Source organism: Dendroctonus ponderosae, unplaced genomic scaffold, assembly GCF_020466585.1.
Source record: "Dendroctonus ponderosae isolate FM_Combo_2020 unplaced genomic scaffold, Dpon_F_20191213v2 Dpon_F_20191213_3, whole genome shotgun sequence".
NCBI classification, from domain to species: Eukaryota; Metazoa; Arthropoda; class Insecta; order Coleoptera; family Curculionidae; genus Dendroctonus; species Dendroctonus ponderosae.
Window position 1 is genome coordinate 4,967,121 of NW_026018508.1, and position 13,467 is coordinate 4,980,587.

Sequence of the window (13,467 nt, forward strand, 5' to 3'; positions counted from 1 at the left end):
CCATCGACGGTTTAAAAACTTGAGAAATTTGGTTATTGTTAGAAAAACAGTCCCGTTATTCAGAATGCAAACAGACGTTCCAAAACCGAAGTTTGACGYAGAGACAATATTTTTTTGAAAAATGAAGTTAGTGAAGTCAAGCTTAAACCGTAAAGAGTTTATCGCACATCTTTYATAAATATTTGAAATTTTATTAACTGCACTTCAGCTTTTAAACGATTTATTTRCAATTTGTGGATTTTGAGTGAGTTTAGTTTTTMGCATCAATTGTARTTGTWAAAGTTGTAAACCTGAGTTTAKATTTTATCAAATACAATTCGGTTTATTGAACGACTAAAGTTTTAAAGCTTTTGGTGTTTCGGGTCTCTGAATGAATAAAAAAAAATGTTTTCTTCAGACCATTGCATAAAATATATATTTTGAATCAGCAAATGTCTCAGCAACGGACTCATTCAAAATTAATTATATAGTAAATTATATTATATTTTAAAATTACGGCAATTATTTTTGAATCAAACCACATCAACCTAATAAAAAACACTAAAAAAGAAGCAACTCACGCGATAAGAGATTAGACTAAACATTTTACTCTGTATCTATAAAAGTTTTTCAAATATCTGCTAAAATTTAAAAAGATGGACTTATATCTACATAAAAATCTAATTTTATTTCCATTGATTCCACAAACTGTATTCCAATTATTAATATAGTAGTTATAATCACGTAAACAAGTTTTCACATAGTAAATGACAAGTTAAATAATATCGCAGTGAAAAACAAATAATTACGAATAAGTTAATAATCATAAGAAAGCATATTTTCACTTCTCTACAAACATTTTTTATGCATTTTCTTTTAGTAGAAGAATTCAAAGTAAACTCATTTATAATACAACATAAGTAAATAATTAATTATGTATGTGGTTTTATTAATATACAAATCTGCTTAAACGTATTGATTCGAAATTGCCCTTTGAATGTTTATTTTTGAAAGAAAACACCAAATGCTGATGTAATTTCAAGTTTGCTATTATACAGCGCATTTGAATAATGCTCAGTTGAATTGAAAATACAATAACTTGGTTAAAAGTTTGAATAAGGAAAATCAGGACTTTTGTTGCAGTTCTAAAAATTCCGGATCTAAAAATGTAGAGCAAAAACGTTATTTTAAAAAGATAAGCAAATTTGCAATTAACAGCTCATGCTGCCGAAAGCAGAGCATTTTTCCTTATTCCAAAAACTATTCAACCGCTAAAACCGCAAAAAAAATTCCCTTTTATTTGAATTTTCGAACGATAAAAATCTTCAATTAAGGTCAACATTTGATAAAAACCATACTCATTTCTCGTGCTTCTTGAACATTAAGTAGCAGCTTTACTTTGAAGCTTTAGGAGACACCTTCTCGCCTTCCTGCCTATGAAGTCGCCACATTTTAGCCTTTATCTTATTTAGCTAATCAACCAATGTTCATACAGTAATTGTGTAAACAGAGTTCAGAATAATCCTTCAAGCAACAGGATATTCAAATGTATTCAGTCATCGCGATAATTTGCATCGTGTCATGCATAATAGACCTGCCCTTCCTCAAGTTCATCTTTATAATTTCTATTACGCATAATGCATAATTACATGCAAACTGCTTGAATAAACATTAGATTCATTCCGATTTTTTTTCAATTTCAGATGATGAAACACGTGCAGCTTTCTCCATATCGGAGCAGAGCTGATACAGTGTCGCTTAGTTCTACAACTTCCTACGGTAGTCTCAGCCCTGAGCCGTTAGGAAGTAGGTCATCCAGTTACTCATCGTTGAATGAGTCTTCTCTTCAGGTAACGATACTTTTATAATCAAGAATTTTACTTGAAAAATCAGTTAAACATTGCAGTAGAAAAAGAAGAAGGATTTTGCGTATTSAATGCTTTCGAAACGMTGGGAAAATAAAGATAAATACGCCTTWCTATTTTARGAAAGTTTGAAACGAGAAATCGTCGTTTTCCAGCGTTTGGCTTTTTCTAAACTCTTCATATTCAAACATGCGAAATGSAAACCSATKACTCCATCTATCTATCGTTAAWTATCTTATAGTTTCCTTAAATCCAGCGTTATAATCATATTGAAGTTATAGGAAAAATGTGAACCTTCCAATAAGTGGCAGATGTTTAACATCAAATTTTCATAACGATAACAGGCGCTAATTAATTATTCAACAAACGTTAACCAGAACTTAATTATTTAAAATATCTGACTTAGTAAATATGAGATGGTGTAATAACAGTTGTGAACTTGAGTTAATATGAATCGCTTACATTAATCAAGAAAAGCGATTAATTTCCAACTACAGCTCAACATTCCACGATAGTATCTCTTGACCAAGAATTTGTAAATAGGAAAATGTAATGCTGAAATTATACTGTACTTCCCTATATGGTCAATGACTTGTATTGGATTCCAAAAATCACTAAAAGCTAATCAAAGTTGATTCACACAAAAGGGCGTCAATACTAAAACAAATGAGGATAATAATATTTGGATATATGCGAAACAAATATTTAATTTCACTTAAATTATCGCTTTGTAATCAGTCGGTTTCAAAGGTTCCAGGCCATCTATTTATGAATGAAATTTAATAAAATTGTATTTAAGAAAATAAGGTGATCATTTGAAGATATGGAAGCAACAAAAGTTTGATTCAATATTACGGTTAAAGCGAGTTTTATAAAACATTATGCTGTATTTTTTGATTACATGATGACTCTGGCTTAAAGTGGTCCTTTTTGTTAATCAAATTATCTGTTTATTTATATACATTATTCCTGGATSGAATCTGGTATAAATTTATGTATCTAGKTTTGAATGAATGTCATTTGACTAAGTTTTTTCAAGCAATCCGATGTCAGATGAAKTATTATAACTTAAAAAGCTCAGCTTTGTCAGCAATTCAGACCAAGCAAGGTTGTAAAGACGCATACGTACTATCCGGGTTAGTCAAGACATTRCACATTTTATTTTATATTTACATTTTATGGTCTCAATTTGAACTGAAAATTGTCTAAAACCACAAATGTAGAAAAACAACTGCATMTTTTAATGAAAACTGTGGATTTTTTAACAAAAACTTCATATTYKTACACAGAMATATTCAGAAATATTAAGCAAGGCAAGTGGTTTGTACGTTATGATCCCATTGAATGACCTGCAGAATTGCCTGATTTTATGCGCTGTGCCTTTTGTTTGGAGSCAAGAGGGGATTCAAAATAGTAGGAGTGCATAAAAATGCCAAAAAAGAATATAAATTATCAGCTGAAATCACGTTTTCAAAGTGTCCGGAAGTTTCATATAAAATCAATTAAGAAACCGTGTCAATTTTAAGCTTTGATTTATTTGTGTGTTTTCTTGTAAACACATCGCAATCACTTTTTTCCTGTAATTTTTTTATTAATATTTTCTGGTTTCAATTCAATAGAATAAAGAATATTTCAAATGTGAAATCAATGATGAAAACCTTATCCATATGCGTATTACAGGGATGTAGCTTGGAACACAATTCTGATCGAACATGTTTACATTTAAGAAAATTATTTTATTTATAATTGACGTTCTGTACACTGGAATCGTAATTTAGATTACGGGTTTTTCAAATATTCGTTGTTTACAAAGATCTGTTTGGTAGGAAAATTAGGCACAACTTCAAAACCGTATATTGAAATGATATTTATGAGATCCATAATTTCCGATACTAAATTCAAATGTACAAGAATATACATACAACTTAAGTATAAATACAAAAAAGGCAAAATAAAAACTTCCGGACAACAAGGTTTTATGTGTTAGTTTTTCTATATCTGCAGTCACTTCTTCAGAATGAATTTTCCTCACACTTCCTCTCGTTGTGTTATTTTTTTATTTTTAACTCATGTTTCTCATCACGCAAATCTCATCATGCATTTTTTTTCTCTCAAACGGCTCACATTATAGATTTTCACTAAGAGTACATTTTTTTGTGAAAAAAACATGGTCCTTGCGAAATCTGCCTTCAAATCCGCACTTTTCTTCAGTGGCGTAGAAGCAAAGGGCAAATAATTCCGCTCGACCCCACAATCAATGCTAGTGGCAACTTGAAACAATTATCTTGCCAGTCATAAAGTAGCCTTAATCATTGCTAACATCCTGTATTTCAAAAATTTACTTGGTCGGAAGTTCCATTTAATATATATTTTTTAATAATTTATATTCTTATTTGCCCCATATGTGTGTACCTACTATTAAGTATGAAAATTATGTGAAACAAACATTACGTTTGCCAAACTACTATTCATATCTTTAAAATGTGGTTATCGAATCAACTTTTATCTGGTGGAAATACTCATTAATAAGTACTGAAACTATTAAGTCAATTGTTGCTTGTCAGTACTTGTGTAGTAAGTAATCTGATGGAGTTTTTTCTATGTCCATTTTCAAGAAATTGTCATAAAGTCTTATGCAGCTGAATTAAGAGAAGAAAAACAGTGAGGCCTTCGACCGGCCTTACAAGGCAACCTAATTCCACGGGAAAATACCATAAAATTCTCACGCATGTGACGCCAGTTTTTTTCTTCATAATAGCTCTCATAATGTAATGTTAATCATAGCGTTATTGTTGCTTTTGGCTTACTAACTGTTCTATGCCACCACGTTTTTAAGGAATTATTTTGTCTGACTAATTGGCCTTTCTGCTGGATAGTAATGCATAAACACAGCCGAATTGAGAACAAATATAATAATGGTTTACAAAAACCAACTCTTTAAATCTGATCTACTACTTTATATATGTTTGTCTGCAAGCATAATATTGTGGTGTGTAAATTACCGGAACGCTGAAAATGATGGTGACTAGTGGAACGATTTGCTTTTTAATTGAAGAAACATGCATGGTTTTGGTGACATTAACACACATTGAAATATAATTATATTCCTCGAATCAGGATCTATTTGCCTTTGAACGCCACACCTTTTATTTGTTAAAGTGAGTCTTTGATCTCTTTATTGCATTGTATGAAATGTTGAAACGTCGTAATGCAAATAAAATGAAATATTTAGTTTACTTGCGTATTTAATCATGCGAACTTTTATGTTCTTTGAGTTTATTGTGTTTGTGAACTGTCTATAAAATGTTCAACAGCAAAATTGCCAAGGTGATAGTAAACTCTTTGAGAGTAAAAATGCGTAAAACAAGTAGTTTATCAAATTAAATAAAATACGTTGAAAATGTTCTTAATTATTTAACTAGTCACTTGAGTTAAACACTTTTAAATTTGCGGCGATTATATCGGTAACAACACGGACTTTTAATGTTAAATTTTTTTCAACCTGTCGGGTAGTTCTTATTAATTTTGTATATGTGTCCCACAACGAGCTTTAAAGAAAAGTTAATATTCCATCAGTCATTCGCTTTAAAACCTCAGACTTTTAAATGATTTGTTACTTCTATTGTCGCTTTGGCTTGTTCCTTTAGTTCAATTAAGCGCTTGCTCCTAAAAAGATTGTTTATTTTTTTCACCCAGTTTGTTTGTGGTTCTTCCCAAGTAAAATGTTAATTTTTTAATACATAAAGACTTTTCCATAGATCTCTTTTAGTTTATATACGGACTTTAAACAGGGGGAAAGTTCAGATTTTTACAAAATTACCATTTATTTGCAAGAAAGGCTCTTCCAATGTGGCAGGTATATCAATTTAAATTTAACATGCGAAATTAAATTATTTTTGTGTTCAAAGTTAACAGTTAACACGTTTAACAGTAATATGTTTTGAATAACACAACATAACATTGTTTTAGTTTAATCAAATTCTGGAATTCTATCAGTTTATGGAAGCAAACATTAAAATTAAAAATGTAACTTTAACCAGACTGGCAAGTAAAACAGTTTTAGACTGCATACAAGTACTACTCCATATACAGTATGTCTCCGAAAATTGGAACCACATGGAAAACTTTTTATCATTATATTGTGGAAAAACCTTATTCTTTTACTTAGTAATGATTATTTTTTGGATTTTTTGAAGTGTGTTTTAGATCCAATACCTCTAGCTCACATTGCATGCACGACCTTATTTAAAACTCAGAATTTTAGAGCCGATTTATAAAAACCGACAAAACTAATTATTTATGAACGAAGTCCAAATGCGCTGATAAGTCACTTGTTTTCCATTCAGAAACTATCAAAGGTATTTTAGAGACCAATCGTTAACAATTACAACAATAAATTAGATCAACGAACCGGAAACTATTATCCAATAACACCGACTTATCAAATAAATAGACAAAACTTAGACTTGATCGCATCAAATAAAATTGATAGCGAGGGTGAAAACATCCGCTCTTTGAAAATGACCAGGAAATCTACAACCTGAGGGCTACTGAAAGAAAGCTGACTAATAAAAATGAAGGAAACGTTTGTGAAATCAACATGAACTTTCAAAATTGAAATGTACTGGAATTCTTAAAATGTAAGAATTTCTAATAAATGCCAAAACATCAATAGCTTCGATCACTTTGATCATCTTTGGGTTTATTTGATAAATTATCTTGGAAAGTTTAGCATATTTATCTATTTTTTAAATAATTTACTCCCATCGATTTCTCAAAATTCAAAAAAAATGCAAAAACCAGCCAAATACACATACTGAATAAAAATGATGCAATGAAACCTTGCAGAAATGTTTAAAATGAGCCAGTTTCAATCCCGATTAAAACATTCTCGCGCTTGCAAAAATCGTGGTCACCTCGAAAATTGTCACTTCAAGTAATATATTTTTCCACAATTTCCCGACTCATATTACATGAATTGCATGAGCACCCAAGTCAAATCGCACATCATCTTCTTGCTGCTCCGCTAATTCCGAAGAATGTGAGATCAACCATTGTTGGTTCATATCCTTCGTTCATCCTCCAATTCCCAGCGATTCGCCGTATAGAAAAGATGTTACTCGAAAGGAAAGGAAGAAGCCAAAGAATAATTCCCATCGGATATTCTCATGGTGTCAAGTGGCATCTGGTAGCTGCTGCATATTGCGTCGACCCCTAGTTCGTCCTTCACACACTGAATTGTAACAATAACTCTCGCTGAAGATGCACCTGTTTCTTCGTTTTTTTTTGGGAAGCATCGCCAGATGATAACAGCGAGACAAAGACAATTGATTAATTATCAGAAATTTATCGAATGCCAAGATAAATTGATAGACAAACGAAAGTGGGTGTAAACCACGTAATAGTGATAGAAAGTATTCGCGGAAGTTGGTCCCATTTAATGATCCCACCAATGATGAAAGATTGTCGAAAGTATTGATTATGGGAAGTTAACAACGCTGTTTAACAAAGTTATAAAGCAGGCAGCAACGTTAAATTACAGTACGCAAATAAAAATTTCGCAATATTGCAAAAACTGCAAATTTCTACATTGGTTACATTCTTCAGATTCTTATTTCAGTAGGTTTCCGCGCTTACTGGTATCAATTTAGCAAAAAACATCTTCCTCGTAAAATATCGGTTTTTAAAACAAAATAATTGAAAATGAACTAAAATGTCGAACGAACATCTTTGGAAAATTAAATAATTCAGATTTTGGCTTGTCGCGTGTTAGAGACGAAAAGGTTTCTGATTTTTTTAGGTATTTTCACATGTTTCACTGAAAAACTTAAGTATCCTTCTTCAATTCTTTCAAACACTTTTCCTTATTCTAGCTGGTGATTAAACGGTGAATAATCAGTTGAACCCAATTTAACTGATTATTTAAAGCTGTTAAAATACATTAACATTTTCGATTTACTTTTATTCCCTTCTTTCTAAAAATGTTTATGACTTTCAACCTGAGCTTTGACATTTCGTCAATGAAAATTTTGAATTTTTCACTGCATCATCGGAGCATATTTGAATCGTTTCTAACATATACATATACGTTAATTAATTTAAGGGCTCGTTTAGGGGCAAAGTTCCCATGAAACCCCAATTTCTTTTCAATAATGCAAAAAATGGGTGATTCAATTCTGAAGTTTTCTAACCCAGCTTCTTATATTATTTAAGCTCCCTTAGGGGCCGAAGCGTTTCCACATTTCACAGTTTTTTACCAAAATGTAGCTTTTGAAACGCCTAATATGGTACTTATCGGTTATTTCAACAAAAAATGTGATTTTAATTGAATTTTTATAAGGTTTAGTTTGGAATTCCTTTAGTTAAACTGAAGCTTACTCATATTTTGTTCATTTTCGCCCTTTCGTCCTAGATAATGAGGAGCTGGATTTTTTGTGCCAAATTTCAGGTCAATTTCTGTTGAGAGAAAAAGAGATGTTTTATGCAAATATTGAGAGCCATAGTTTTTTTCTACAATAAACCGCATTCTCGTTAGAAAATGTTTATTAATGATATAAGAATTTAATAAATTAACTATATAAAACTTTTTGATAAAACCAAATTGAGTTTTTAAAAATCTGCATCAACAGATTTTTTGAACGTCTCTATTCAAAGGTATCATCTATTGATAAAACATATAGTGGTTCCAGTGAAAAAACTTATTAATTTGCAAAGGACGAAATAATAAAGTGAAGTGGAAAAGATGCAGATCCCAAACTCAACCTTTAGTCATATAATAATGTCAACAATTATCGAAAAGTAAAGTTATTGTAGGAAAAATACCGAAATCCCATGTTTGTTCTGACGATGTGAATCATCAAGATATTTGCTGAGGAACTAAATACACTAAATTAAAATTAAAGGAAAAAGTTGCTCAAAACTACAAACCCGACGAGCTTATTTCAGCTAGCTGATGTATTTTGTTCAAAAACCTAATAATAATAAAAATGTTGACAAGATTTAATTAGCACTCTACAAAAGGGCAATAGGTATAAGCAACGTCCAGGCAAATGTGTGTTTCACCAAAGCCAAATGGATTTTCGCATAAATCAGAATGGCAATTGATGTGCGGACAGGAAGGGATCACAGGCACAATATTGATCTAAGCATCTTCTTTAAAACGGGTCTATAGAATTCTAAACTCGTCTGTTATTTAAGGTTTGCAGATTCAGGAAGTATATTTGCCATTTGGTCACAATGTGAAATTGCTCATAATGACTTTCACACAACAGATTATCGACAAACCAACATTTAAATGGATGAAGTAAAACCCTAGAGGGTGCCAGTCCGCCTCCATAACATGTGTGAATTGATTTATACAGATGTATATATAGGGTGATTTCATGTCACAGGTTTTGCATATATAAATGTATATACTTTTATGCATGTAAACGGAAAACTTTCAACATTTCAAAACTTACTAGTTAATCAGATTAAAGAGGCAAATAATCGTTCGATTTATCCATGTTTCGCTACATGCGGGTGGGAGATAATTTAATATAACGCCTGCATTATTTTTCTGTAAGTCAAAATCGCACTATTTTTATGAGAACATCATTCCAAAAAATGGTAAAGGTTTATATAACACAGAAATAAAGCCGCCGGTTTTCAACTACGTTCTGTTTGCTCTAAAAAGCCATTCCAAGAGTGATATTTTCAAATAAAATCTGAATAGAGTTATTTGATTGATTTTATTTCCTATTGCAAATGTTTTGCGAAGTGTAGTTAGACAATCTCAACTTAAGAACCAGAAATAATATGCAAATTTTCAAATTATTCACGATATTCCTTTTTTGCCACTGTACTGTAGTTTTCCTTGTCCTTACTACGAAATGCTTAAAATGCTATATACATATAATAATAAAATCAGTACAAAAACAAACAAATGCTCTGCTCCTCGTTTGGAAATTTTATAAAATGAAAATATGTCTTTTGTGAAAAATCCAGATGAAAAAGGTTCAGCCATAATTTTGTAATAATTTTTGTTAAAATCGAAAGCAAAAATACTGAAAGAAGTCGTTATAATAACAGCTGAAGTGATTTGAAACATTGGCATTAATCGGACACATATTTAGCAAAGAATCCGCATAAAATAAAGTATTAAAAGTCGGACATTCTATTTAAAAATATATAACTTCAATATTCCACCAGAAATTAAGGGGTTCTAAATATTTTCTTTTGAGTAACAAAACGCTCAGAATTTTCGTGAAAATCCATTTTGCCAAAAATTTTAAATCATATTTTATTGTGTGTGATGTGGGTTGGAAATTACAATGAAACATACTGGACAGTTGGTTATGGGATAATTGCAAAAAAAATTCTGCCAGAAAAGTTAACAAATATTTCTAGCTCTTTTCATAACCTAGGTACCTTCAAAGTAAAACCTAATTTACTTTCTTTAAAATACCATCACGTACGTGAATTATCCCACATATTGTTTGAGATACTTTTCTGCTTGAATAGCAAAATAAATTTTAAACTAACATAAATGTTTTGAATGAAACATGAATAAGTACTTGAGAAATCTAAATGGCATTTATAAGATCATATACTGTATATATTTTTTATTATGCTTGAAAATTTCCAAGACAATGCCAGCAACAAACGGTTTTAAAATTACTTTTTTAAAAAGGAAACTGAGTTGAAAAATTGTTCGATTGACTAAGTGATAGAGAAATAATTTGGCGTTTAAAATGACCGAATCTAAGTCACAATTGTGGCTAGTTGGTTATAGAAATAAAAAATGTAGTTCAAGTATGGCAAGTAGGTGTTAAATTTAGGAATTACGGTGTCTTCAATTGAGTACACGCAGCCGTTCGAAATGTGGAAATTATCAATCTTTATTTATTTCTTTGTGTATTGCTTTTAATGCTGTACTTTGAAACTTTATACAAGAAACTATAACAATCTCCATACAGCCAGATACATAATATAACATCATTTTAATGAAATACAATAAATGGTACAGTTGTTAAAATAAATCAAATAAACGGGCCATACAATGGCTAGGAAATTATCAATAGTCAAAGTAAGTTTACCTTGTATTGAATGTATAATAAATATTTGCAAATTACGTTTTTTTCTCGGCTGGTGTCAATCACCTTTAATCTTATCAGGTATAAAATATATAAATTTCTCATCACCTCTATAAAAATACACTCTTCATTTTTTTCATTACATATTTTAGTTTATTTTCTAATTTTTGAAATCCGGAGCACTCGCATTGGTTTAAGACATTCAATATTTTTGTATTTTTTAAAATAATCAATTGAGTCTAATTAATGAAATATTCCAGTTTTTATTATTCGAGAGGTCTAGTGTCTAGTCATTAATGTTATTCCTACAAGATGTAAAAAAATGGTATTAATGTATAATAGTATACGATTAACGTCGCAAAAGAGTGCAAAATGTCGCTAAATTCTTTAAATGCTCACTCACTCTACGGAATCTACTTTCACATTGGCTCTCGTTACAGTTGAATTGCATTAATCAAGTAAACTTGCATTTCTTGTTAAGTTCACAACAAAAAACCATCATGTAATTAATTTCAGCGAAATTTGGGAAAGCCGAATTATAGGCAACAAAAGCTGACATTACATTTACAAAATTCAATTAACTTTCATAAAAATAAAATTCATTTGGTAAAATAACTAATCATACAATTTATATTAAATTATTAGTATTGAAAAGCCAGAATATAGTATGTAAATATATTTATTTTTGATAAGTTTACATTTTCAATGTCACTAATATCATCTCATCACTTTGATTCTCGTTCTAATTCTCAAAAAATGACTAAATAATAAAGCCAACCGGTGTCATCAAATCCGGGTATTATTCCAAGTTGTAATTTGAAATTTGTTTTTGATATTCTTAATAATTTTGGAAATTGTTCATTGTTGCAATTTCTCTTGAAATTATAGCGTATAAAATATTATAAGATTAAATGGCGTAATTTAAATATATGTATATGAAAAAAATATATAAATCAATAATAACTTTTGTCCAGCTTGACGTGATAGTTCTTTCTACATGTAAATGTTAGCTTTTCATTGCAATTTAAATTTTTAGCATTACAACAGATTATGTGGAAATAAAATATGGAACTGTGATTGAAATTGCTGATGTACTATTTCTGATTCGCAATAGCAAACCACGCAGCACTAACGTAAAGCTTTCAGAATAACGCAAGAATTTAGTACACGAATACATAAAAAATCTTAAATTAGTAACTTCTTATATGAAGAAACAAAAAATTGTTTATCAAAAATACTTTATAAGAGAGAGAATTTAAAACAAAATAATGTCTGTTGGTGGGTGGGTGCAATTATTAAATAGTCAAATCGTAAACCCGCTTAATTTAGCAAGTAAATTTATTTATTTACACTCGGGTAACGTGAAATACTCGCAATGCTCAAACCAATTTTTCAAAAAACTTGGCATTCCATTGATAAACAGCTTTTGCGGAAAGCAAATATCGAAATCATTTCAATAAGAGATTTGATAAATAAAAATATCAAAACACGTGTAAAAACTAGATTATTCATTTTTATTTCCTGTTGTAAAGAGTGACCTTGAGTCCAATAATAATTTTATCTAAAACGCGGCTGTGTTAGCGGCGTAGGTATATTTAAGCTGAAATTGACTACTTAAAATATCCTCCAAGTGTGTAATGGCCAGTAATTCAAAATTATTAGAGTAATAATATGTAATAATAAGTTTTCTTCAATATCTTCATTCGATTTTCTTTTCTTTTCTTCTTGTAAACTATCATACTAGGCAACTGCCAATTACAATTGATTGGGCTCATATAATTAAATCTTCAGATTAGTCGGTATAAAAAGCCAAATTAAGCGTTGTTAAACCTTGATCATGTTCAATCAAAAGCGCATTTGAGTGATTAATGAAAGAGAACGAACTAATTTTCGAGACTTCCACATTTTTCGTTTCAGCAACGTTCATAAAAATTAAATGTATTAAAACGAAATCATAAACTCAGTTAATTAGTTATATTATTATTACATATTTTTATTATTGTTCAATAATTTTCTTTGATATCATCATCATTATACATAGAAAATAATTAGATCACAAATTTTGTAGAAAATCCTAGTTAAATTTCCGCATTTTGCATAAGGCTAAATATCAAATTATCATTATTGTTATGTACTGTGAAGTTCTGATTTTACCATACGGTTTTTCATTGACAGTAAAAGATAAATTTAAATTTGAGCTGTCTCAGTCAAAGCATAAAAAGTGTTTACTAAAAATGCGTTTGAAGCTCCTAAAAATAGCGCCGCCCGGTTGCATCCATATGTTCCTCTTAAATTTGTATTGTCATGCAATATCAAAGAAAAAAGAATGTTTTGGTACTTTAAAATTATTCTTCTAGCCAATACAAATAAAATGAATCGAGGTCATCCTAATTAAATTCCATATTATGTGTTTCTGATGTACAACCGGGCAGATTGCATAAGAGAGTTCCAAAAACTAGTAGTTATATTTATGAAATAGAATATTCAAGATTCAGATAAGTATTTGTCAGCAAGTTTATAAGAAGATGGTGGCTATTTGTTCAACCTTT

General features: G+C 30.3%; 1 protein-coding gene across 1 annotated transcript in view; it reads left to right on the forward strand.

Moving 5' to 3' along the window:
• Positions 1-13,467, forward strand: part of LOC109540336 — an 84,567-nt gene that overhangs the window by 51,500 nt on the left and 19,600 nt on the right. Inside the window, exon 2 of the mRNA XM_019908684.2 lies at positions 1,683-1,829. Within this exon, the coding sequence (XP_019764243.1) occupies positions 1,683-1,829 (147 nt within the window). The remainder of the gene's footprint in view (positions 1-1,682; positions 1,830-13,467) is intronic.